We start from the raw sequence: 25950 nt of genomic DNA on the forward strand, positions 1-25950 counted from the left end.
CTAGTCATAGTACAAGACTACAATTTGCAAAAGAGGACAGAAAAGTGCAGAAAACATCTTGGAATTTGTCTTTTGTGAGAGCATTGGGGCAATCACGAGAGTGGTTCCAGGAGTGATGAACTTCAGTTGTGAAGATAGATTGGAGAAGTTGAGACTGTTTTCCTTCAAGAAGGGAAGACTTAAAGGAGATTTTATAGAGGTATTGAAAATTATGAGGGGTGTGGAAAGAGTGGGTAGGGAGAAAATGTTCCTGCTCATGAAAGGATCAAGAAGCTGAGGGCACAGATGTAAAGTAATTGCCAAAAACATGAGAAAAGTTTTTTCATGTAGTGAGTGGTTAAGGTCTGCAATGCTCTGACTGAGAGTGTGGTGGAAGACGTTTTAATTGAAGCGTTCAAAAGGGAATTAGACTGTTATCTGAAAAGGAAGAATGTGCAAGCTTATGGGGAGAAGGCAAGAGAATGGCATTCAATGAATGCTCATTTGGACAGCCAGTGCAAACACGATGGACTGAATGGCCTCCTATGATTTGATTGAGTTACTGCAATGATCATAATGGTGGGTAGGCTTTAGATACCAACAATCATCTATTACCATATTGACAAGCAAATAAGAGGTTATTAAAACAGATAGTTACCGAATTTTGACTTTATGCACAAAAGCATTTGTCAGATTGGCCCTGGTCAGTTTGAATGTGGCTGGGAGATTGGAGCAACTATGGGGTTCTTCCCCAGAAGTCATTCTGAATACATGTGCCAATGTGTCCATCTAGCAAAGGTACTGAGGTTAAAGGCATTCCTGCTTGGTTAAACCAAACCAAGAAACTCATAAAGGAGGGAAAACATATTTAAGGCCTTGAAGTCAAATGACACAGGAAGACGATGAAATTGATATCTGTGGCCATGTTTGGGGTGTATAAAGGACATTAACCTTCATATGAACATAGAAACATATGAATTAGGAGCAGAAGTAGGCCACTCAGCCCCTCTCGATGCTCTGCCATTCAGTAAGATAATGGCAGATCTGATTGTGGCCTCAACTCCACTTATCTCCCGATAAACTTTGACTTCTTTGTTAGTCAACATTCTATCTACGTCAAAATATTCAATGATCCTGCCTCCAGCACTCTGTAGAGAAGAGGGTTCCAAAAATTCAGGACTCTTTGAGAGAAAACATTTCTTCCCTGAATGGAAGACGTCTTATTTTTAAACTGTGTCCCCTAATCTAATCGCTGCCATAAGGAGACACGTCCATTCAGCATTCACCTTCCTTAAACAGCACCTTCCAAACTGGCAACCTCTGCCATCTAAATGGACAAGAGAAGCAGATACTTGGGAACATCACCACCTGCAAGTTCCTCTCCAAGTCATTCACCATTCTGACTTGGAAGGACAACACAGTTCCTTCAGTGTTATTGGGTCAAAGTCCTGGAACTCTCTCCCTAACAGCACTGTAGGTGTATCTACACCACATGGACTGCAGCGGTTTCAGGTGGCTGCTCCCCACCACCTTCTCAAGGGCAATTAGGGATGGGCAACAAATGTTGGCCTAGGCCTGTTACCCACATCCCATGAATTAAGTTTATAAAAACTCTGGCTGGGATTCTCCCAAAAAATTTCTAAATCCCCGATCTGTGAAAATGGGAGTAACTTCCATTGTTTTTTTATTGTGAGTTTCAGAATGAATCTCCCACATTCTGAGCACCGGAGAGAACCCTAGCAAGATTCACACTGAAAATCAGTGGGCAGGGCCTATTTCTGCTGGAGAGGTGGCAGCATAGTGCTGAGTGGACCACTGCGCGTGCGCTGATCTTTCAATGCCCAGATCGGCGCATGCGCAATAGACCCACACTGCTGGCCTCCTCATCGCTGGCCATTGCTGATCAGCATTGCTGATCCTCTGACCCACCACCCCGCCCTGATCACTGGCTTCCTGAATCTGTATGGATAAGCCCTAATATTCCCCTTCTCTCGCCCCAGCCAGTCCCGATGGCCGTCTTCTTCCCCTCTGCCCACAATCCTTTTGCAGAGTGGCAGCAGGAGCCCCCAGCCCTACTGATTGCCCTGTATAGGCCCACACCCTCTCTGGTCCCGAACCCCTTGGCACTGCCCGAAGCTCAGGCATTGTCAGTTTGCCTCTTGCGCAGTGCCACGGGCCAGACTGGCATCCCCCCTTTTCCCCTGACCTCCTGGGGGGGGCCTCAGTGGCCTCTGCCCCCTTCAGTGGGGTCTGAATGCCTGTTCCCTGTTCATGGGGAGCAATGGTAAACTCTGCTGGAGTGAACCATTCCTGGTTGGAGGGATGTGCCAGTGGGCCTGGAGACTTCAGTCCTGAGCTCATTAATCGGATGTAAATACTGGTTTAAATGTTGAACTCAGATCTGTGCTAGAAATTGACACGGAGCTGATGATGCTAGACGTCTTTGCCTGGGAGATGCCCGGAGGCCATGGTGTCCAGCGGGGAGCCCACTAAATGGTCTTCACTGAAGTTTTCCACCACTGCCCTGCTAGAGCAATCAGTGGGCTGAGAGAATCGCACCCTGTCAAGTCTCCTGAGAAAATTTTGGTTCAAAGAATCACCTCTTCTAAAATCCAATGTATACAGGCCCAACCAGTCCAACCATTCCTTTTAGAATAACACCCCCACCATCGCCCGCACCACCACAACTCTATCCCAGGTGAGTGAATCTTCCCTATAATGGTTCTAATGCACCTTTCTTAAATAAGGAGACCAAAACTCCAGCAAAATTGCAGGAGAAAAATTTCCAATTCAGGAGAGCGAAGGATACCAATAAAAAAATTTAGTTATAATTTAAAAGAAAAATGTGGGATGGAGGCGGGTCACTGGAATTGGGTTCGCGTGAGAGTGGGACAACTGATGTTGCACAGATTCTACATCTTTACCTCAGTTTTTGTTTTAACAAAGGTGGAAATTGGTAACTTATTTGACCTGGAAGCCACCTGGGGAGTTGTGGTAGCATGACCCCTTTAAGGGAGCGATTCCTGAGGGCCTTGTAGTCAGGCCAGACCCTATGGAGAGTCAGTGGAGGGAGCCAAACCAATTGGGAGCAAGGGCACAAATCCAGAGGCCAGGACGAACCTTGGTAGGAGCCGGGTGAGCAGAAAGTGTTGTTCTGCCTGACCGTTGCTTGTATATATAAATATGTATATATTATATATATTGTTGGTAATAAACCCTTCTTAGTTTGTCACAAGGAGTCACCCTCAAGTTATTACAGTAAGTGTTGTAGAGGTTAGTTGTGACATTTGCGCACAGTCCCAGCAGCACGGTCTGCCAAACAGCTGTACAAGCATGAGCCAAGTGAAAGAATCGCCATGCCAACAAAGACGATCCGTAAGGAAATCAAGAAGGAAATTATAGGAAATTTGGCAAAACAAAAATCATCCAGATATCTCTGAGTACTGAAGTGGTGCCTGAGGACTGGAGAAAAACAGATGTTACTCTTATTTTTAAGAAAAGACAGCAAAATGCAGACCAGTGCATTAGATGCCCATTTTAGGTGCAGTTGTAAACAGCAATATGAAAGATCTTGGAACATCTGGATTGAAATAAATGATTAAAAATAGTGATTTTCAGGGAATATCACCGCTGTGTCCCCCCCGGGGGCGATTTTCCCATATGCTTTTGTTTGATATCTTTATATCTTGTTGAAAAGAGAGACATGTGGCCAAATATTTTCATCTTGCACTTATCAGGACAAACAAGAGAATGCCAAAGTTCTTTGCTTCTCTAATGTTTTAACATTATCGTGTGCATGTACTCACAGTGACCTAGTAACCATTGCTCAGAGAGTGGCAAAGTGTAAGGGGAGTTGGGGGAGAAATAAATGAGTGGTGGGAGATGCAGAGATACATGCACTTTACCAGCAGTACCAGCACTTGGATAGTATGTACATTGCATGATATGTTGACAACAGAAATTGTCAGCTTGCCAAGTTTTCAAATTATTTCCCTCCGACTGCCCTTTCAAACAGTCATTTTATTCCCCTTCTTAATATTTTATACCCAAGGAAGAAAGAGTTTCAAAGAAAATGTGTTGGAGCAGGGATGTGTTGCTTCAATAATACAGGGCCTTGGTGAGGCCATATCTAGAATATTGTGTGCAGTTTTGGTCTCCTTTTCTGAGGAAGGATGTTCTTGCTCTCGAGGGAAGCAAAGGTTTACAGGCTGATTCTGAGGATGGCGAGACTGATGTCTTGAGACTTTAAATAAGTTTTTTGTGTCGGTCGTCATGGAGGAGGACACAAATATTAAAAATAGAATATTAAAAATAGAGGGATGGTAGGAGATGAGGTCCTTAATACAATTATTGTCACTAGAGAGGTGGTGCTTGATAGACTAATGGGACTGAAGGTAGACAAGTCCCCGGGACCAGATGGAATGCATCCCAGGGTTCTGAAAGAAATGGCTGAGGTGATAGTGGATGCCTTAGTAATTATTTATCAAAATTCGCTGGACTCCGGGGAAGTGCCAGAGGATTGGAAAACAGCTAATGTTACGCTGCTGTTTAAAAAAAGTAGCAGGCAAAAGGCAGGGAATTATAGGCCGGTTAGCTTTATGTCCGTATTTGGAAAAATGCTGGAATCCATCATCAAAGAAGAAATAGCAAGACACCTAGAAAAGAACGGTTTGATAGAGCAGACGCAGCACGGATTCGTTAAGGGGAAGTCGTGTTTAACAAATTTATTGGATTTCTATGAAGATGTGACTAGTGCAGTAGACAGAGGGGAACCGGTGGATGTGGTGTTTTTAGATTTCCAGAAGGCATTCGATAAGGTGCCTCACAAAAGGTTGTTGCAAAAGGTTAGGGTACATGGAGTTGGGGGTAAAGAGTTAGTGTGGATAGAGGATTGGTTATCTAACAGGAAGTAGAGAGTTGGAATCAATGGGTGCTTTTCTAGTTGGCAGTTGGTGACTAGTGGAGTGCCATAGAGATCGGTGCTGGGGCCTCAACTGTTTACTATTTACTTGGATGATCTGGAGGAAGGGGCTGAGTGTTGGGTAACAAAATTTGCTGATGACACGAAGATGAGTGGAAAAGTGAATTGCGTGGAGAGTGTGGGAAGTCTGCAGAGGGATCTGGACAGGCTGAGCGAGTGGGCAAGGACCTGGCAGATGGAGTACAGTGTTAGCAAGTGTGAGGTTATCCACTTTGGTAGAAATAATAGTAGGAGGGATTATTATTTAAAGGGTGAAAAGCTGCAGCATACTACGGTGCAGAGGGACCTGGGGGTCCTTGTGCACGAACTGCAAAAACTCAGTCTGCAGGTGCAGCAGGTGATCAAGAAGGCGAATGGAATGCTGGCCTTTATAGTGAGGGGGATAGAATATAAAAGTAGGGAGGTCTTGCTGCAACTGTACAGGGTACTGGTGAGGCCGCAGCTGAAGTACTGTGTGCAGTTTTGGTCGCCGCACTTGCGGAAGGATATATTGGCCTTGGAGGGAGTACAGAGAAGGTTCACCAGGCTGATACCAGAGATGAGGGGGTTAGCTTATGAAGAGGGATTGAATAGACTTGGCCTGTACTCTTTAGAGTTTAGAAGGCTGAGGGGGGATCTTATCGAGACTTACAAGTAATGAAGGGGCTAGATAGGGCAGAGGTAGAGAGAATCTTCCCGCTTAGAAAGGAAACCAGAACTAGAGGGCACAGCCTCAAAGGGAGGGGGGGGGGGGTGGGGGGGGGCAGTTGAGAACGGAGTTGAGGAGGAACTTCTTCACTCAAAGGGTGGTGAATCTCTGGAATTCTCTGCCCATTGAAGTGGTGGAGGCAACCTCATTGAATATATTTAAGTCACGGGTAGATAGATTTCTGATAGACAAGGGAATTAAGGGTTATGGGGAGAAAGCGGGAAAGTGGAACTGATCCACTTCAGATCAGCCACGATCTTATTGAATGGCGGGGCAGGCTCGAAGGGCTAGATGGCCTACTCCTGCTCCTATTTCTTATATTCTTATGTACGAGGAGAAATTGATTAGATTACGATTGTTTTCATTGGTGTTCAGATGAGTGAGGGGGGATCTCATAGAGACTTATAAAATTCTAACAGGACTAGACAGGGTAGATGCAGGGAGGATGTTTCTGATGATGGGGGGAGCCCAGAACCAGGGGTCACAGCCTGAGGATTCGGGGTAGACCATTTAGGATGGAGGTAAGGAGACATTTCTTCACCCAAAGAGTGGTGAGCCTGTGGAATTCATTACCACAGGAAGTAGTTGATGCCAAAATTTTGAATGTATTCAAGAGACGGCTAGATAAAGCACTTGGGGCAATGGTATCAACGGTTATGGGGAGAAAGCAGGATTAGGCTACTGAGTTGGACGATCAGCCATGATCGTGGTGAATGGCGGAACAGGCTTGAAGGGCCAAATGGCCTCCTCCTGCTCCTATCGGCTATGTTTCTGTGTCTAAAAGTCACACCAGTCTGAACCAATTGGATTTCACAAAGAGAAAGTGGGGGTTGTATCAGTGACAAGGCTTTCATTTAGCATTCTGCAGACTTTCCAACACAGTTACAGCCAAGTCCGTATTTTTTGAAGTGTAGTCACTGTTGTAATGTAGGAAAATCAGCAGCCACTTTGTCCACAGCAGCTCTCACAAGCAGCAATGTGATAATGACCAGATCATCAGTTTTGTGATGTTGACTGAGGGCAGAACTATTCTCTGAAACAGTCATATGGGATCCTTTACATCAGCCTTATATGACAGACAAAGCCTCTGTTTAACATCCCATCAAAGAGACAGTGCAGCACTCCCTCAGCGCTGCACTGGAGGGCCAGCCTAGATTTTTGTGCCCTTACCTCTGGAACCTATAACTGTTTGAGTTAGAGATGAGGGTATTCCTGGCTAAGCCACGGCTGACACTGAGAGTAAATCGAGAGTCGAGCAAGAGCAATTTGATGGTGACTGTCACGGTGTGCCAGATGCAGAATTGAATGCTGGCTGTCGGAAGTCTGAAAGTGTCCCTGCGGTGACAACATTTTCTGGAAATACGTGGAAAGGACTAAGGTTTAAAGAGAAATGTGTGGTGAGGGGCAGAGTAATTCAAGCTGGCTTTGTCTGGGATCAAGCTGTTTCAGTGAAAAGACCACGTGAGGTGGCAAGGTCATGAGTGAGCATGAATATTTTGTTGGAGAGTTTCTGTCGAAGGAAATGTTAAGAGATGATAGGTAAACAATGAACTGTGAGCATGAAGAATTGAGGTGGAGGTTCAAGTCACTCTGAATCAGAAGATGCTTGGTGCAGAGCCTGAGGGAAGACAGCAACATAGAGAGTGAAACACTGGCAAGGTGCTTGGGTAGGCCATGGAGAAGGAAGATTTGAAATGAGACTTGAGAGGAATGGAGGCAAGGTGAATGCTAAAAGGAGGAAAGGAAGCCAGAGGATTGGAAATCTGCCTAAAGTATCCTTTGTTGTAATTGAGTGGCAAGATATACCCACACAAGGAGAATCCAGTAAGCAGAAAGATATCGCCAGCCACAAGGCAATAGATAGACAGACAGTTGAGGGATAAACAGATAGATAGATAGACAGTGAGGTAGACGGACAGACAGACAGACAGACAAAGGGGCAGAGACAGCCAGATAGATAGAGACCCAGACAGACAGAGAGAAGATAATGAGATAGAAAGACAGACAGTCAGTGAGACAGACAGACAGACAGGGAGATAGAGAGGCAGACGGATCGACAGTTAGATATATAGACAGACAGACAAACAATGAGATAGACATATATATATATCAATCCCACAACTGATACAGCTTGAAATGAGTCTAGTGAAAATGAGATATGAAGCAATAAAGGCTGAAAGTACAGCTACAGAATGAGTACAGGGGCTGAAACATGTGTACCTATCTCGGCCACTTTATAATGAGTGTCTATTGGAGATGTTATTGCACCATTTCTTTTCATGCCCGTGGGTTTGAGAAGCCAGTTGTCTGTGTACATTCCTATCAGTGAATGCTTTCAGCCCCAGCCCTGCCTGCTAATTAGATTCAGATCAAGTCTCGGCTCTGAATTTACTTCCTGCCTGAGGAAACAAAATGTGAGACAAACAATTTCTATTTGTGGCTAATTTATACATTTCTATAATAATGGTATTGCCATTGTCTAAAAAAATGTTCATTTCTAATCATGATCTGCACCTCATGTCTGTGCTTGAAATGATCTTGTCTCTCCGTCCAAAACTCTGCTGCCTTTTGCCTGGGGTGCTCCAAGTCCCACTCACTCGTCACCCCTGCACTCACTGAACAAAACCAGCTCCCATTCTAGCAACACCTCTGCTTTCAAATTCTCTTCCATGTTTCCAAATCCCTCTATTCCTCATCTCTCCTTATTTTGTGACCAGCTGTACAATCCTTTGGGATTCCCTAGCTAATGTCTTTACTTCTGTCTGCTCCTTTAAGAATCTCCTTAAAACTCACCTCGTTTAGTTGCTCCTTTCGAGTTGTCTATGTTGACAAGTCAGCTTTATTGGCAAATGAGGCAGCGGGGACATTTTGTTGACACAGCAGGTTGTTGTAATCTAGGAAGCACTGAAATATTAGTGAAAGCAGGTTCAACAGCAACATCCCAAAAGGAATTAGATGAGTTCTTGAAGGGAAAACATTTGCAGGAAACTGGGAAAAGAGCAAGGGAGTGAAATTGTTTGGATAGCTCTCCCAAAGAGCCAGTACGGACGCAACAGACCAAATGGCCTTGCTCTCTGCTTTCCACCAGCTGGAACAGTGGCTTCTGGGTGATAGGGTGTAACAGTGGTTATCACTGCTGCCCCACAGCGCCAGGGACCCAGGTTTGATTCCCGGCTTGGGTCATTGTCTGTGCAGAATCTACACGTTCTCCCAGAGTCTGCATGGATTTCTCCCAGTGCTCCGGTTTTCTCCCACAGTCTGAAAAACATACCGGTTAAGTGTTAAATTCTGCCTCAGTGTACCCGAACAGGTACCGGAATGTGGTGACTAGGGGATTTTCACTACCTTCTACTTGTTACACTAAGTGGAGTCATAGGTGGATAGAGGGGTGATGAAGGCATTCGGCATGCTTGGTTTCATTGGTCAGAAATTGAATACAGGGGTTGGGACGTCTTGTTGAAGTTGTACAATTGGTAAGGCCACACTTGGAATACTGTGTGCAATTCTATTATAGAAAGAATATTATTAAACTCGAAAGAGTGCAGAAAAGATTTACTAGGATGCTACCGGAACTTGGTGGATTGAGTTATAAGGAGAGGCTGAGTAGACTGGGACTTCTTTCTCTGGAGCGTAGGAGGCTGAGGGGTGACCTTATAGAGGTCTATAAAATAATGAGGGGCATTGACAAGGTAGTTAGTCAATATCTTTTCCCAAAGCTGGGGAGTCTGAAACTAGAGGGCAGTGGTTTAAGGTGAGAGGGGAGAGATAAAAAAGTGTCCAGAGGAGCATTTTTTTCACACAGAGGATGGTGAGTGTTTGGAACAAGCTGTCAGAGATAGTAGTAGAAGCGAGTACAATTTTATCTTTTAAAAAGCATTTAGATAGTTACATGGGTACAAAGGATATAGAGGGATATGGGCCAAATGCGGGCAATTGGGATTAGCTTAGAGGTTTCTAAAAAAAAATAAGGGCGACATGGACAGTTGGGCCAAAGGGTCTGTTTCCATGCTGTAAACCTCTATGACTTTATGACTAACAACATAAACTTTAAATTTCATTTTATGATTCTATGATTTAACATCCTCTCTCAAGAATGTTCCTCTTTTGAGGGAATTTCCCTCAAGTGATGGCAGTGAGTTGCAAAAGAAATTTCCCCATTGGATTTCCCATCTTACTCGTGTATTTGCTGATGCAGAATCAGAACGAGGCAGAGCAGGCAGTGTCGGGGGTCAGGCTTGTTAGGCAGCACCACATGAGATTCAGAATCTCCTGTTTATCCCCAGGCACTGGAGTGTAGTGCCCAAAAAGGTTCATGGATTTACTGACCACACACCTCTGTTCTCTGTGGGATAAGTACAGGAGTTCCTGAAGCTCCACTCAATCTGGGATGCTCTGTGTTCTTTTAACACCCTCTCAGATAGTGTCTGGATAGTACTGCACTTTGTTGCCATCTGCTGCACTTTCCCAAATAGCCTTGACAGATCCTTGTTATACTCCCTGTGTATTCTATTCCAGAGAGTGAAGATGATATGGAGCCAATCTTTACTCTGTTTTACATTGATTTGCAGAGGGGAACATCTCCTAATTCAAGCGCCATTTCAATGTCCCTCTATATGTACTGAAATAAAATCATAATTAATGCCCTCCACCAGCATATAATTTATATGCAATTAATATTGCCAGCATTTGCTTTCTCATTGTAGAACCCCAATATTATAACCTGATGGTTGAGTACCCCATTCTCTGAATTCCTTGTAAGCTGTGACTCACTCAGTGTCAATAGCTAGTCTGAACATTCTGTCCCCGGGTTAATATCTCAGTGCTGCTATGTGTTGGTGAATGTGACAGAGCAGGCTAGTGTCTGCCGGATGTGTCAGCTACTGAAGGTTCTGCACTTAGTTCTTCCCCTCTCACTCTGCAGCATCTTCCCTGTTTATGACTCGTGTGGAGTTAAGAACAAGTTATACAACTATGACACAAGGGATACTGTCCAGAATCTCCTTAGAGCGTGGGCCTCAGCACTATTTCTGGTCTTTGACAAATCTGTGGGTGCAGACCATGCCCACACCTCCATCTCTCAGTGCACCCACCCAGGGGGTTCCACTTTAGCTCCTGCTGCTCCACCTTCTGTCCTTTCCAGAAATTGAACACAATTCCTCCCAGCATGGGAAGAGAATGTTTGTTCCAGTCAGTCAGATGCTGTTGAATTTGACAGTTGTTTGGGAATTTGCTTGACTTCTCCACACTGACACTGATGTGGACATGGTTACAAGACGCTGAGAGAGCTTACCAATGCTCCAACCCCCGCAGTGTGTTTTCCAGCAGTGGAGGCGGCTTGTCATTGGCCGCAGGCAGGATCTTTTGGTCCAACTGACGTCAGCAGTGCAGTTGTGACTCACCTGTTCTGCTGTCGGGGGGACCCGCTACAGGGCTTACCCTCAGCGGGTCCAGAAGATAACATCGGCAGAAAGGACTGGAAAATCTCATCTGCTGCATCCACCTTTATTTGGAGAGTTTGATGCAGAACATTTAGTGAACAGGGTAATCCTCTGAGATTTGTGAATATACTTTGATTATATGTAGGTTAATAAATGTACAAAACACACATTAACAGCAACCTTTAAATGGAGTCTTGCTGACTTTGTGAGATCACTAAATCTCATCTTGCACGACAAAGAGATGTCAGTGAGAAGGGGGCAAGAGTTGCCACTCATTACCCAAATTGCTTCCTTCCACAAGATCCTTGCCCTGCATTGGCAATCATATGGCACTTCAACTGACTATTCCACTCTGGTGTTGCTCTGGCATCTTTACCTCGATCTCCGGGAAGCCATACACAGTTTGAAATTGCAGCATGTTGGCACTGCTTTAAGACAGTCTAGCTTTAAGAGCAATCTAGCTTTAAGATAGGACAGCTTTAAGAACACCCTCGCGTTCAGAGTAGTCCCGCTTTAAGAGCTGCACTTCCACCTTCAGAAAAGCTCACACACCAAGCACCCTGCCTCTCCCCCAACAAATTATCCAGCCCCCTTTTAATAAGTGGGTCAGGAAGAGCTATTACCTGGGATCAGTTGAATTTTGGTCACTAGGATTTTGAAAGTCTGTGTTTATGTTCAACTGCCACTGAGCTTGGCCTGAGTGGCACAAGCCAGAATCAAATTCTGGGCTCTGCCAAAATCTCAAAGCGAGGTGGCATTTTGTGACACATTCAGGAGTAAAATCAGGAAGCATTTAATCACAGGGAGTGGAAATCTAGAATTCTGTCCCCCAAAAGACAACTGAAGGATAATTGGAGATACATTTCATGTGGCATAAGTATCAAGAGATAGTGATGAAAGATGAGTAAAAGGATTTAGGGACAATCAGCAAAAATCTAATTGAATGGTGGAATAAGTTTGAGGACTGAATGGTCTACTTCGATGCCTATATTCCATGCAACTATCATCCCAGGTGAATAGGCAATGTTATGACTGTCTTTCACAGATTCAGCTATCACTTCCAGTTATCTACACCACACGCCCCCGCCCGCCCCCAACCCCAACCCCTCCTCCTGCTTCGTATCTGAGACTGTTTTGAGACAGGCAAGCTGCACATTGATCTGACTTTCCCTGGACTGATGAAAGATGGAAGAGCCGCATTACTAGACATCAAAATAAATGACACTGTGAAAACGAGCTCCTGGAGAACATTCACCTTCCTCATTGATTTACGACATCAAAAATTTAATTCCACTGTGTACCTGACACGAGCTGATTCCTCAAATTCAATCTGCAGCCCTTTTTTGCCGACTGCTTTATACTGTTTGTCAGCTGAATATTGTATGTCAAGCGGAGGAGTAATCACTTAATGAAGAAATCAGACTAGGCTTGATCAATGGGGCATTGGTGTGATCAGACTGTCTGATATCACCATCGGTCTGAGGTCAGTAAACATTCGATAATTCTCTTCACAGATGCCCTTATATCTCTCTCTCAAAACATCACTTTTTTTTAACCAAGGTGAAAGGAATTGTTTATTTGTGGGTCATGAGGATGAAGTTGAGTTTGACCAGCTAATGACTACTCACTGAGAACAGGAGACAGTGGGAAGTTAGGAACATTTCAGCCCCTTGAGCCAAATACCTTCATTCAACTCCAGCCAGGCTGATCTGTACCTTTTCTCATTTGCCCTTGACAATAACACCCCAACCAGAAGGAATGGTCTTTCTCTATTCAGACCTTTACAATCATTAAAACTCCATCTAAATTTCTTCTCAGCCTAAACCAGAGCAATAGTTTACTGATAAGTCTTTCTCTCTGTTGTTTCCATCTCTGGATTCCAACTCTCTTCCTGCACCTAGTGATGCTCTAAGGAAGAATTTCATCTGTTTCCATAGTTTGTCATTCCCGGAACAGGTTGCTAGTCTGTCTCCAGGTGCTTATAGCTTGAGGGACGCCACCCCACATCAAGTGTGGCTGGCCAAAAATCTTTCTGACGCTTATCACCAGCTATTGGTGTGTTTGGAAAGATTTGCAGATTGATACTCAACCTGTTTGACTGCGAATGAAGGTGTATAGTTTCCTTGGCCATCAAGTCCTGTTTGGGAGTCGAATCCAGAGCTTCTGGCTTAGAGGTAAGGAGGCTACCCACTGTGCCACAAGACCTCCTATCTCTGCATTCATCATAATGAATGGACACCGTGCACTCTCTACACTTGCTATAGAGAACAGGGGAGCGGTTAGATATGAGTGGTCCAGAATAACATCAACAGCACAGCCTAGAATCCCATTCTGGCTGAGGTAGACTTGGCACCTGCCACATATTTCTTGTTCTGTCCCGTGCTTGATGTGGAGTGGTGCCCCTCAAGCTATAGAACCAAGTGTCTCTCTAGAATGGAGAGAGATGCCTACAGCTCATTGTGGATTCTGAATCATTACCAACCCACCAAGATTAAAAATCCAAAACTGCACCTAGTGTTCTGCACACATGTTGTCTAACCAGTTTTTGAAATGTATCACACTTTTTTAGCTTTGAAACATTGCTTTTCTTTGAGAAACCCAACATGTTATTGACCTTTCAATAGCTTCATCACCCTGCTCCCCCCTTTCAGAGAATTGGTATGTGATTTTAAAAAAATATTCTTTCTTGAGATGTGGGTGTCACTGGCAAGACTTGTTGCCCACCCCTAACTGCTCTTGAACTGGGTGAATGGCACCCATCTGAGGTTTACTATTGTTGCTGGATCCCTGGCCTCAGGTAGTGGGAGAGCGGTCTCAGGGTTGAGGTGTAAGGGAAGGAAAGGAGTTCAGCAGCAAAGGTAGTGAAGAGGGGGTGGGGGGGAGAGGTGGTTCTTGATGCTGAATCCCTTGAAAAACCCTTTGAACAAGGGACCCCGGCTCCCTTCCCTGAGTCCACCACTCACCGCCACCCTCCCGGGGAATCTGTAAGCAAACATGCTAGGCTTTGCCTGTTCCCCCCAAGGACAAACATAACTGCCTGCCACTGGATATTAATGCTGGGGGCAGAATGAGGCCTTAAGTTAGCCTCAGTAACCCAGTTAAAGGCCTCAATGGGCAGCGGGAGGGCGAAGGCTGTGGTTCAGTGTGCAGCACCCTCACCACCTCAGGGTTCCAGTTGCTCTCCCAGACACAAAACTGGCACTCCAGTGCGGTACTGAGGGACTGCTGCACTGTCAGAGGTCAAATGAGATATTAAACTGACTTGCCTACTCAGCAAGGGTGTGGGTGATTCTCTGGCACTAATGCGAAGAAAAGTCTGGTATCCTAGCTGATATTTAACAATCACGTGATCTGAGCATTATCACACTGATGGTTGTGGGATCTTGCTGTGTGCATATTGGCTGCTATTTCTCACATCACACTTCATTGGCAGCAAGGGTTTTGAGACACCTGGTGATGATGAAACACACTCTACAAATGCAAACCTTCCTATTTCTTCTAGTCCAGTAACATAAACATTACCATTGCCTAATGGTCAAAGCTTCTAGCTGGTTTCCCATGGATACATCTCCATGACAGTCTCTGTATCTGAACTCACTTAGTATGTTAAGTGCAATAATAATATCAGCAAGATACTTCATTTCATTCCTCATTTGCTATTCAGCATTTAATTAACGCCAGGGCCCTAATTAAGCTATGCTGGATTGTACTCAAGGGAGATCTGTGCTGTTCCGCCCTCACCTCCACTTTCTTGATTTGATGTAAGATAGTTCACAATTGCGAGAGGTGTACAAAGTAATGTCGACACATAGGGATTGAGGGAAGAAGGGATTGCCTTGTGTTCAGATCACCAACAACCTGTCTTGGTCCCCCCAGGCCAACACTATAGTTAAGAAAGCCCACCAACACCTCTCCTTTCTCAGAAGACTAAGGAAATTTGGCATGTCAGCTATGACTCTCACAAATTGTACAGATGCATCATAGAAAGCTTTCTTTCTGGTGGTATCACAACTTGGTATATCTCCTGCTGCTAAGGCTGCAAGAAACTACAAAAGGTCATGAATGTAGCCCAATCTATTATGCAAACTAATCTCCCTTCCATTGATTCTGTCTACACTTCACACTGCGTTGGCAAAGCAGCCAGTATAATTAAGGATCACATGCACACGGAAATTCTCTCTTCCACCTCCATTCATCAGGAAAAAGATACATGTACCAACCAATTCAAGAACAGCTTCTTTCCTGCTGCTGTCAGACTTTTAAATGGACTTACCTTGCTTTAAGTTCATCTGTCTCTAAACCCTAGCTATGACTGTAATACTACATTCTGCACTCTTTTCCTTTTCTATGTATGGTATGCTTTACCTGTGCGCAAGAAACAATACTTTTCACTGTATGCTAGTACATGTGACAATAATAAATCAAATTTCAAAAAAATCAAAGTCAAATCACCAGGGTTGAATAGCCTGCTGACACGCACTCATGAAGAATGGCTCCTTGGGCAGTTAAGAGTGGAAGGGTCTTCAGCAACTGAGGGGGCCTGTAGCAGAAGTCCAGCACGAGGTTAGTGCCTTTTTAAAGAGACAAGACAGAAAGACAACCATAATTTGCATTTAGATAGCAATGTTAACATAGAAAAAAATTATGAGATCCTGCACAAAGGCAGTGTCAGAAGAAATGGAGGCAGCAGCAAAGAAAACATCAGAAAGAGTAACTGAAATCTTAGTCCACAGTGGCGTTTCAGAAGGATCTCGGATTTGTTCAAAATAAGAGATGTCAAGCTCAGCAGAGCATGGCCCATGGCCAGCAGGGTGAGTCTGATCCACAAAGTTCAGTCCATGGTTGCAGTTTCTGGCTGGACCATCTGGTGGAACTCATCCTCTGGAGGCTGAATAAGAAAAGGCCAAGTTATTGATCCCATTGTTTTTTTTAAAGTTTATTTAATAGTGTCACAAGTAAGGCTTACATTAACACTGCAATTAAGTTACTGTGAAATCCCCCGAGTCGCCACACTCCGAAGCCTGTTTGGGTCAATGCAACCAACCAGCACGTCTTTTAGAATGTGGGAGGAAACTGGAGAGAACGTGCAAACTCCACACAGACAGTGACCCAAGTCGGGAATCGAACTCAGGTCCCTTTTGCTGTGAAGCAGCAGTACTAACCACTGTGTCATCGTGCCACCACTGGCTGTAGTGTTTTATAGATTTGTTCCCCTTTCCCCCATTGGGCCTTACGTGAAGCTCCAATGTGTGCTTGTGCTATTTTAAAATGCTAGTCACCTCATTGCCAAGTTCTGGAATACCCACCCTAGATCCCTTCCTGGAGGTTTCACACGGTTTGTCCCTATGCTCCAATCAGCCAACACACCATCCTTGCGACGTACTGCCTTCCTATACCAACTGGAAAGGAAAAAGACTCATTAACCATTTGGATGATGGTTTACCATTAGTCAAATAGTCGTTTTTTCCCATTTTCAATATTTCTATAGCTGGTGAAGAGAAATGTTCAAAGAAAATGATATAAAAAACAAATTTTTTAATGTCCCAATGATTTCTTTCTCCAGAGTTGCACACATCAGTGTCCTGGAAATTGATCTTCAATTCCTGGAGATTGCAGGCCAATCCTAGAGGGCTGGCGACCCTACTCTCTGCCTCGCCATCTCACACTTCTCTTCTTTAAAGCGCTGCAAAAAATCTACCTCTTTGACCAAGCTTTTGGTCACCTAATCCAGTCTCACCTTACATGGCTCCGAATTACACTTTGTAATGCTCCTGTGGGGTGATTTTGGATAGTTCATTCTATTAAAGGCACCCTCTAATTATCAGTTGTTATTCATGTGCCCAGTAAACCTCATACTAGCCAGAAGGCCAATGGGAAATCTTGGCTTTCATATAAGAACATAAGACCATAAGAACTAGGAGCAGGAGTAGGCCTCTCAAGCCTGCTCTGCCATTCAATAAGATCATAGCTAATCTTTTCGTGGACTCAGCTCCGCTTACCCACCCGCTTACCATAGCCGTTAATTCCTTTTGTTCAAAAATTTATCTATCCTTGCCTTAAAAAGATTCAATGAGGTAGCCTCAGCTGCTTCACTGGACAGGGAATTCCACAGATTTACAACCCTTTGGGTGAAGAAGTTCCTCCTCAACTTAGTCCTAAATCTGCTCCCCCTTATTTTGAGGCCATGCCGTCCCATTCTAGTTTCACCCACCAGTAGAAACAACCTCCCTCCTTTTCAACCTTCTACACAATGACAGCTGAATGAGTAATGTCTGCCTTACACCTTCCCCCTGACAACTATTAAAGTGATAACTTTCCAGAGATAACCAGGGAGATGGCTGGCAGGAGTGCATCATTGGAGAATAGCTCTCATGCCTCTGAATCAGAAGATTGTAGCTCTGATTGTGACTGGCTGTGTGCTGTGAATGGTTCTCCTTTAGAAGGCCTGTTCAGGTGAAAGTTCGAGATTCTGGGGCACTATTTGAAGAAAAGCACTATTTGAAGAACTACCACCCCTTAATTTAAAGCAATGCCCCCTCGTCTAGCTTTCTCCATCCGAGGAAAAAGGCTATCACTGTCCACCCTATCTAAACCTCTAACCATCTTATATGTTTCAATAAGGTCCCCTCTTAGCCACCTTCTTTCTAACGAAAACAACCTCAAATCCCTCAGTCTCTCCTCATAGGACCTTCCCTCCATACCAGGCAACATCCTGGTAAACCTCCTCTGCACCCTCTCCAATGCCTCCACATCCTTCCTATAATGTGGGGACCAGAACTGTACACAATACTCCAAGTGCGGCCGCACCAGAGTTGTGTACAGTTGCAACATGACGCTGCAGCTCCTAAACTCAATCCCCCTACCAATAAACGCCAAGACACCGTATGCCTTCTTAACAACCTTATCTACTTGATTCCCAACTTTCAGGGATCTATGTACACATACACCTAGATCCCTCTGTTCATCAACACAATAGATGTTGGCCTGAGCGAGAACACCGACAATGGGGCACCTATCCTGCTCATGGATTTGCAGGATCTTGCAGAAGTAGAATTTCTCCAGAGCTGTGAGGTGCCTCTCTGAACCATTTAGGAAGTTAGGTATTGCTACTACTCTGTAAACCATGAGCTCTCTTCCCCATCCTCAGATCACCATAGATAGCGCTGGCACACCAAGGTGGTGATGAACCATATCATTGATGTCTGTTCTTATTGACAGTAAGCTCCCAAGCTATGGAAAAGGGTCCATGTTGTCCAAGGCCTCATTGTGGATTTTGATAACCCAGTGGGCGGGGTGAGTTGGACCTTTGCCTGACAGATGTTTAGTGCAAGGCCCATGCTCTCAGACGCTGTTTTGAAGGTTCTGACAATGGCGTTGAGCTTGACCTTCCAAGAGAGCGCAGGCAAAAGCAGCATCTGCATACTCTAGTTCAATGACAGAGGGTGAGACAACCTTGGATCTGGCCTGCAGATGGCAAAGGTTGAGCAGATTCCTGTTTGTTATGCAGTTTAGCTCCATTCCAGTGGGAAGCCTGAGGAAGGTGAGATGAAGCATTGCAGCAAGAAAGCTGGAGAAAAGTGTTGGCGCAGTGGCATAGCTTTGCTTGACCCCTGTCTGAATGTGAATTGAGTCTGTGGTCGATCTGTTGGTCAGGGTCATGGATTGCATGTCATTGTGGAGCAGGTGGAGAATGATGACAAAGTTTTGGGGACAGTAGAACAGAGGAGAACGCTTCATCATCACTCACGGTTGACAGCGTTGAAAGCCTTTGTGAGGTCAAAGAAGCCATTTACAAGGGTTGCTGCTGTTCCTTGCATTTCTCCTGTAGTTGTTGCTTGGTGAAGATCATGTTCATTGAGCCTCTTAGCGCGTGGAATCCACATTGGGATGAGCTCTTCAACCACAGGGAGAAGATGACCTTGTGATTGATGATCTTCCCTTTGGCTCCCATTGTGACTGGCTGGTTCCCATTTGGAAGATCTGTTCAGATGACAGTTTTAGATCCTGGGGCACTCTTTAGGAAAAGGTTTGTGTGAATGCTAGAATCCTGCGGTCTGGAACTCTCCCTAAATACAAGCAGATTAACTGGATATTCATCTGCATTGCGGCATATACTGCATCAGTTGTAGCTTAGTGGTAGCTAAGAGTCAGAAAGTTGTAGGTACAGGCCACACTCCAGAGACCTGGGCATATAACCTAGGCTGACACTCCAGTGCAGTACTGAGGGAATGCTGCACTCCCAGACTTGCTATCTTTTGGAATGACCCATCAACCTTCTAAAGTGGACATAAAACATCCCCAAGGATTATTTCATAAAAGACCTGAACAGCAGCCCAATATCTCTCCCCATGCTTCCATCCCCCCTCCCACAATCTACCTCTGCCCCACCTGGCCAATATTTATACTTCAACACCTAGATCTGCCCATGTGACTTATTGTTTGTGAGAGCTTGCTGTGCTCAAATTGGCAGCTGTGTTTCCCACATCGCATTAGTGCCCGCATGTCATTGGCTGCAAATCACTTTGAAATACACTGAGATCAGGTAAGGCGCTACAGCAACACAAGTTTCATCTAGGTGTGTTTCATCTTGTGTGTAAAACGGCTGCCTCATTTTTCAGTACCTCTGGCACATCAAAATTATTTGACTTGTTTGTAAAGCACTTTGTGCTCTTTCTGGGGACAGAGACAAAGAAGGATATAATCACGTCATATGATCAACCCTTCAAGTTTAACCTGCTGCTTTCAACTGGACGGCAAAGCACTTAACCCCATCAGTGCTGGAAGTTGTATTTTGGAGGTGGATTTGGTTGGTGTATGGACCCTCACAGAGTCCAGAAATCACAGCTGCTTTTCCCAAAGCAATAGAAGCTCTTGGGAAACATCGCCATCTAGAACATACTAGCGAACACCTGAGCAGGTTAGTCACATGTAGAGGGCTGAGGACAGTATCATCGTATACAGACAAAGCTCACTTTCTAAACATCCATGGACTTGGTAATGTCAGTAAGGTTGAACATATCAGAAAGTTAGCTTGCAGGTACAGTAAGCAATTAGGAAGGCAAGTGCCATATTGGCCTATATTGTAAGGGGATTGGAGTACAAGAATAAAGAAATCTTGCTACAATTGTGCAGACCACATCTGAAACACTTTGTGTGTTTTGGTCTCCATAATTAACAAAGGACACATTTGCATTGAGGGCACTTCAGTGAAGGTTCACTGGATTGGTCTCTGGGATGAGTGGATTGTCCTATGATGTGAGATTGAGTAAATTGTGTTTATTTTCTCTTGAGCTTAGAAGAATGAGGGACAATCTCATTGAAACCTATAAAATTCAAAGGGGGTTTCCATTGGTCAGGGAATCTAAAATACAAGGGCACAGTCTCAGGATAAGGGCCTGATCATTTAGGATTGAGATGAGGAGAAATTTCTTCACTCAAACAGTTGTGCAAGTTTTGAATTTTCCACCCCAGAGTGTTGTGACCCCTCGTTGCTGAATATATTTAAGGCTGGGACAGATAAATTTTTGATCTCTCGGCAAACTATGGGACATGGGGAGTGGGCAGGAAAATCGAACTGAAGCCCAAGATCAGCCATGATGGTATTGAATGGTGGAGCAGGCTTGAGTGGCCGAGTGGTCTACCCCTGCTCCTTTTTCTTGTGTTCACTTCCAGCGGTCCTGCCACCCCATATTCCTATCATTGGCTATTAGACATGTCCGTTCTCAAAGTTCCCCACTCTCCCAAGCAACTGGAAGAGGAAGGAACTTTTCATTCTCTGATTGGCTGATTCTAATTTTCAGTCAAAAGACCTTTATCCTGCCTCCAATGTTTTTATAACTATCAAACAAACATCTCCAAAGATAGTAAAAATGCACACAATTTATTTGAATTTTCTTGCAAGATTATCGCCTGCTGTGTTTAGGAGATTAATCTTTAATTCTTGGAGAGTTGGCAAACACAGGTGGACTAAATCCAGCTAATGAGCACACAGAATAGGAACAGAAATCTCCCATTCAGCCCCTTGAGCCTGCTCTACCATTCAATAAAATCATGGCTAATCTGTTTGTAATTCAAGTTCCACATCCCCGTTTCTCCCAGTAACCTTTCATTCTCTTGCCTGGGAAATCAATCTACCCCCGCTTTCAAAATATTCAGTGACTCCGCCTCCGTCATCTCCTGAGGCACAGTATCAAAGTCGCACAACCCTGTGAGACAAATAAAAAATCCCTCCTCATCCCTGTCTCAAAAGGGTGACCCCTAATTTTCAAACAGTGCCCACTCTGGACTCGCCCACTAGAGGAAACATCTTTTCCACATTCAACTTGTCAAGACCATTCATCATTTTATGCTTTCAAATCACCCCTCTTCTAAACTTCAGTGGAAACAAGCCAAGTCTGTCTAATGGTTCCTCATGAAAAAATTTGCTCGTTCCAGGTGTCAATCCAGTAAATGTAATGAGGTTGGGGTTAACTGGTTACTCCTCCACCTCCATGTGACAGCCTCTCTGTCAGGGCTGTGCTGCCTCGACTGAATGACACAGAGCACATCAGAGCATGTCTCTGTGGGAGCAGACAGAAAAATGACTTGAGCAGTTCTTTTGTGACAGCAAATCATAGCGCTGGGAGAAAGGACACTTCACAAGTAAAGTTTAATGATCCCTGCTTTCTCTTTCCTCCGCTGCAGATCTGCGCCGGATGACGGCTGGATTCATGGGAATGGCGGTTGCCATCATCCTGTTTGGCTGGATAATCGGGATTCTGGGCTGCTGTTGGGATCGCGGCCTCATGCAGTATGTGGCTGGCTTGCTGTTCCTAATGGGAGGTAAGGTTGTGTGCCTGGATCTTCCTAGTCAGGAATTAGACGGGATTATCAGGAATCCAAGTCAAGGTTTCACACCAAATACTGCAGATGCTTGAGAATGTGGAGATACAGAGAGAGCGTGGGATACAGAGAGAATGTGCATGACTTTCTAGTCCCACATGATTTCTGGCAGCTCGCCATTTACTGCTGACGGTTTCTTCCAGTCCCACCAATGACACCAGTGATTTGTGTGACTTGCCCATTCTGTCACCAGAGAACACGCCACAAAGAGGGGATGGGGATAGTTGGCCATCTTTGGCCTGACAGGAAAATCCTTCCGGTAGGAAGGGCTGGAACATTCCACCTAATGTGTCCTCTTTTGGGGAAGAACATAACTGGAGGCCATCAATTTAAGACAATCATCAAGAAATCCAATGGGTAATTTAAGGGAACCTCTTTACCCAAAGAGTGGTGAGAATGTGGAATTCGCTACCATGGGGAATGATCAAAGTGAACAGTATAGATGCAATTCAAGGGAAGGTAGACAAGCAGATGAGGGGGAAAGGATTAGCCAATTTAAATATGGAAAGATGGGAGGAACTATAGTGGAGCATAAACCCTGGCATGGATTGGTGGGGCTGTATGGCCTGTGTCTGTGCCAGATATCCAATATATCAATGAATGGAGAAGCAAGGTTGATGTTTCAGGTCAGTGAAAGGACATCAGAAAGGATGGGAGGTTTATTTTGTTTAAGCAGGAGATGCTGGAGATGGTATGACTGGCAACTTCCAGGCTATGAAGGAAGATCTACAGAACAGATTCAGAGAAATTGCTGAAAATTAACTTGTGTGTTAGTTTGAATTCAAGTGTGTGAACCATATCATTTCCTTTTGTTTAAAACCCCTGATGTACTTAGGACATTACACCAGGCCTGGTCCCAAACACATATATGAGTGTTTGATATATTTTTAAACACTAACTGAGGCCATTCTCCCACCACGTCTATGCCTGCCCTTCGAAAGAGCAGCCCAATTGATAGTATACTTCTTTCTCTTTCCCCGTTGCCCTGCAAATCTTTTCTTCTCAGTTATTTATCCAATTCCCATGTGAATCTGCTTCCACCATCCTTTTATGCAAGTCGTCAAGACTCGCTGCTCCTCTTCCATCTCATTCTTCTGCCAGTTCTCTTCGATGTGCCCTCCTGCTGGTCTGAGGAGAACAAGCCCAGCTTCTCCAGTCCCTCCACGGAACTGAAGCCCCCAATCTTTGGTACCATTCTAGATAATCTCTCCTCCGCAATTGTGTAGGGATAAATGGAGTTGTCATGCCAATGTAGAACCACTAGGTAATTTGAGAAAAAAATGTTGTATTCATTTTGTTATCAAAATTTAAGTAAAGAAGGTGGAGCAGTGAGGACTGAGATCATCAAGAGCAAATGCAGCAAGATGGTGCTGCTGACTACAAGCCCGCAACCTATCACCCCAGCCAAGTTTCTGAGTCTGATACTAAAGTCACCCGAAGTGTCGATTACGACATATAGGAATGCTATCTCACATATGTCCAAGTTTACTAATTTACCTCTTTGGTCTGGTGTTTTCATGGAATAAGAACATTGCTGGCTGGGTCATGCATTTGTTGCCTATCCCTAATTGTCCTTGAACTGTGTGGTTTACTATGCTATTTCAGGGGGCGGTTAAGAGTTAACCACCTTACTGTGGCTCTGTAGTCACATGTATGTCTGGAGTCACATATAGGCCAGACCAGGTAAGGACAGAAGGTTTCCTTCCCTAAAGTAAGCCAGAAGGGTTTTGAATGACAATATAATGGTAGTTGTCATGGTCACTATTACTAGGACTTGCTTTATATTCCAGATTTATTAATTCAATTGAAGTTTCACCAGCTACTATGGTGGGATTTGAATCAGTAATGACAGAGTATTCACCTGAGCCTACCAGATTAGCGACATTACCACTGTGCCACTGCCTCCTCCATCTTTTATATTGGAACAGCTGCAATTAACCTTGTAGGAACTTAACACTGAAGTTCTCAAAATTGTGAAGTGTGTTGAGCAATTTGCTCCAAACAGGGTTGTCATATTGATGATAGGGTACGATAGCTCAATGGTTCTAGTCCCAGGCTGGTAGCTCAAACGTTTTGAGTTCAAATCTCACCCCAGTTGGGTAATTAAATTTGACCAAATCTGATCATTTGAGGCCCTTGCACTAAGTGAAGTTGCCAGATTGCTGCAAAATCCCAATGGGTTCACTAATGCCCTTCCAGGACATCATGTCCTGATGCTGTTTATACACGTCTGTAGTCCCACGATACAGAGTTGACTCCTAATGCCCTCAAGCTGGGTAATTAGTGTCAGTGTCATCCATACTCCAAAAGCAAATGTGAAATATAGCGTGACAATACGTGGGTCACGCTTCTTGTGCAGGATCTGTTTTAGCAGTTTTTTAAATTATCTGTGCCCTTCTATCTATAACTGGCACATTATTGTTGCTGCAGCGGCATAATTTCTCCATATTGCTCGAATGTTTGTCTTAATCTGGAATAATACTGTTCTATTGCTTTTAGTGCTCCTTTGGGGTTTTCTAGACTAGGACTTGATTACGTTGATCAATAGAAAATCAAGTGACTGGGTGGAGCTAGGCTTACACAGAGAACTCAAGCTTAGATGCTGCTTGGAGTTGTTAGAGAGCAGTGCCTCTGTTTTCCTCTCTGTAGTTGGAGACTGGAATCTGCCAGGAAATAAGTCTCTTTCTCTGAGATTCTGCTGTTTGGAGGTGGATTTTTCTCTGAAGGTAATTGTATGAGAGTCAGAAGACAGATGTCATACTGGATCTCTGTCTGGAGGTGTTAAGAGGTTGGAAACCTTGCATCCAAGTGAGCATATCTGTTTTTAGTGCTAATAGGTTCTGACAAAAGGGTTTATGTATATGGGGTACTGCTTAAATCGGAACTAAAGAGATAGCTAGCTGTTAAGAATTTGTCATGTTTAAGTGTTTTAATTTGTAAAAGTTATACCAATTCTTTTTGTTGCATTCTAACTGTGTTCTTAAATAAAGTTTGTTTTAATGAAAGCTGCTTAATAGGTTAATTGAATTCTACCTGGAGTGAAACCTTATGTTCATCCTAATAAGACTTAGGCTAATTTCATACTATACCTTGGAGCTCCTGATCTTGTCCCTAACAATAGAAATATAGAAAATAGGAGCAGGAATAGGCTTCTTGGGCCTGCTCACCATTCGTTATGATCATGGCTTATCATCCAACTCATTAGCCTGTTCTGACTTTCCCCCCCCATATCCTTTCATTCCCTTCACCCTCTACAGAGCTATATCGAACTCCTTAAAAACATAAAATATTTTGGCCTCAACTACTTTCTGTGGTAGTGAATTCCACAGGCTCACCACTCTCTAGGGGAGGAAATTTCTCCTCGTCTCAGTCCTAAAAGGTTTACCCTTTACCCATAGAATATGACTCCTGGTTCTTGACACACCCACCATACTAACATCCTTCCTGTCTAGTCCTATTAGAATTTTATAGGTTTCTTTAAGATTCCCGCCTCATTCTTCCGACGTCCAGCAAATATAATTCTAACCAACTTGCTGTTTCCTCATTCATCAGTCCTGCCATTCCAGGAATCAGTCTAGTAAATCTTTGCTGCACTTCCTTTATAGCAAGAACATTTTTCCTAAAAAAAGGAGACCAAAACTGTACACAATATTCCAGGTGTGGCCTCACCAAGGCCTTTATAATTGCAACAAGACATCCCTACTCATGTACTCGAATCCTTTCTCTATGAAGGACCACATACCATTTGCCTTCTTCCGTTTGCTCCAGGCTATACCTGGATACTTACTTTCAGTGACTGCTGTACAGTCAGACAAAGGTTTCATTGCACCTTCTCTTCTCTTAATTTATGGCCATTCAGATAATCATCTACCTTCTTGTTTTTGCTACCAAAGTAACCTCACATTCTACTGCATCTGCTTGCTACTCAGCTTGTCCAAATCACACTGAAGCTTCACTGCATCCTCCTCACAGCTCACCCTCAT

At 44.2% G+C, this 25950-nt stretch overlaps 1 protein-coding gene across 1 annotated transcript in view; it reads left to right on the top strand.

The window, feature by feature from the left end:
- tmem178bb (transmembrane protein 178Bb) overlaps positions 1–25950 on the top strand; it is a 323270-nt gene that overhangs the window by 265509 nt on the left and 31811 nt on the right. The window contains exon 3 of the mRNA XM_080191666.1: positions 21770–21907. Coding sequence (XP_080047792.1) covers positions 21770–21907 — 138 coding nt within the window. The remainder of the gene's footprint in view (positions 1–21769; positions 21908–25950) is intronic.

This window comes from Carcharhinus amblyrhynchos, chromosome 6, assembly GCF_965287045.1.
Source record: "Carcharhinus amblyrhynchos chromosome 6, sCarAmb.v2.hapA, whole genome shotgun sequence".
Lineage (NCBI taxonomy): Eukaryota > Metazoa > Chordata > Chondrichthyes > Carcharhiniformes > Carcharhinidae > Carcharhinus > Carcharhinus amblyrhynchos.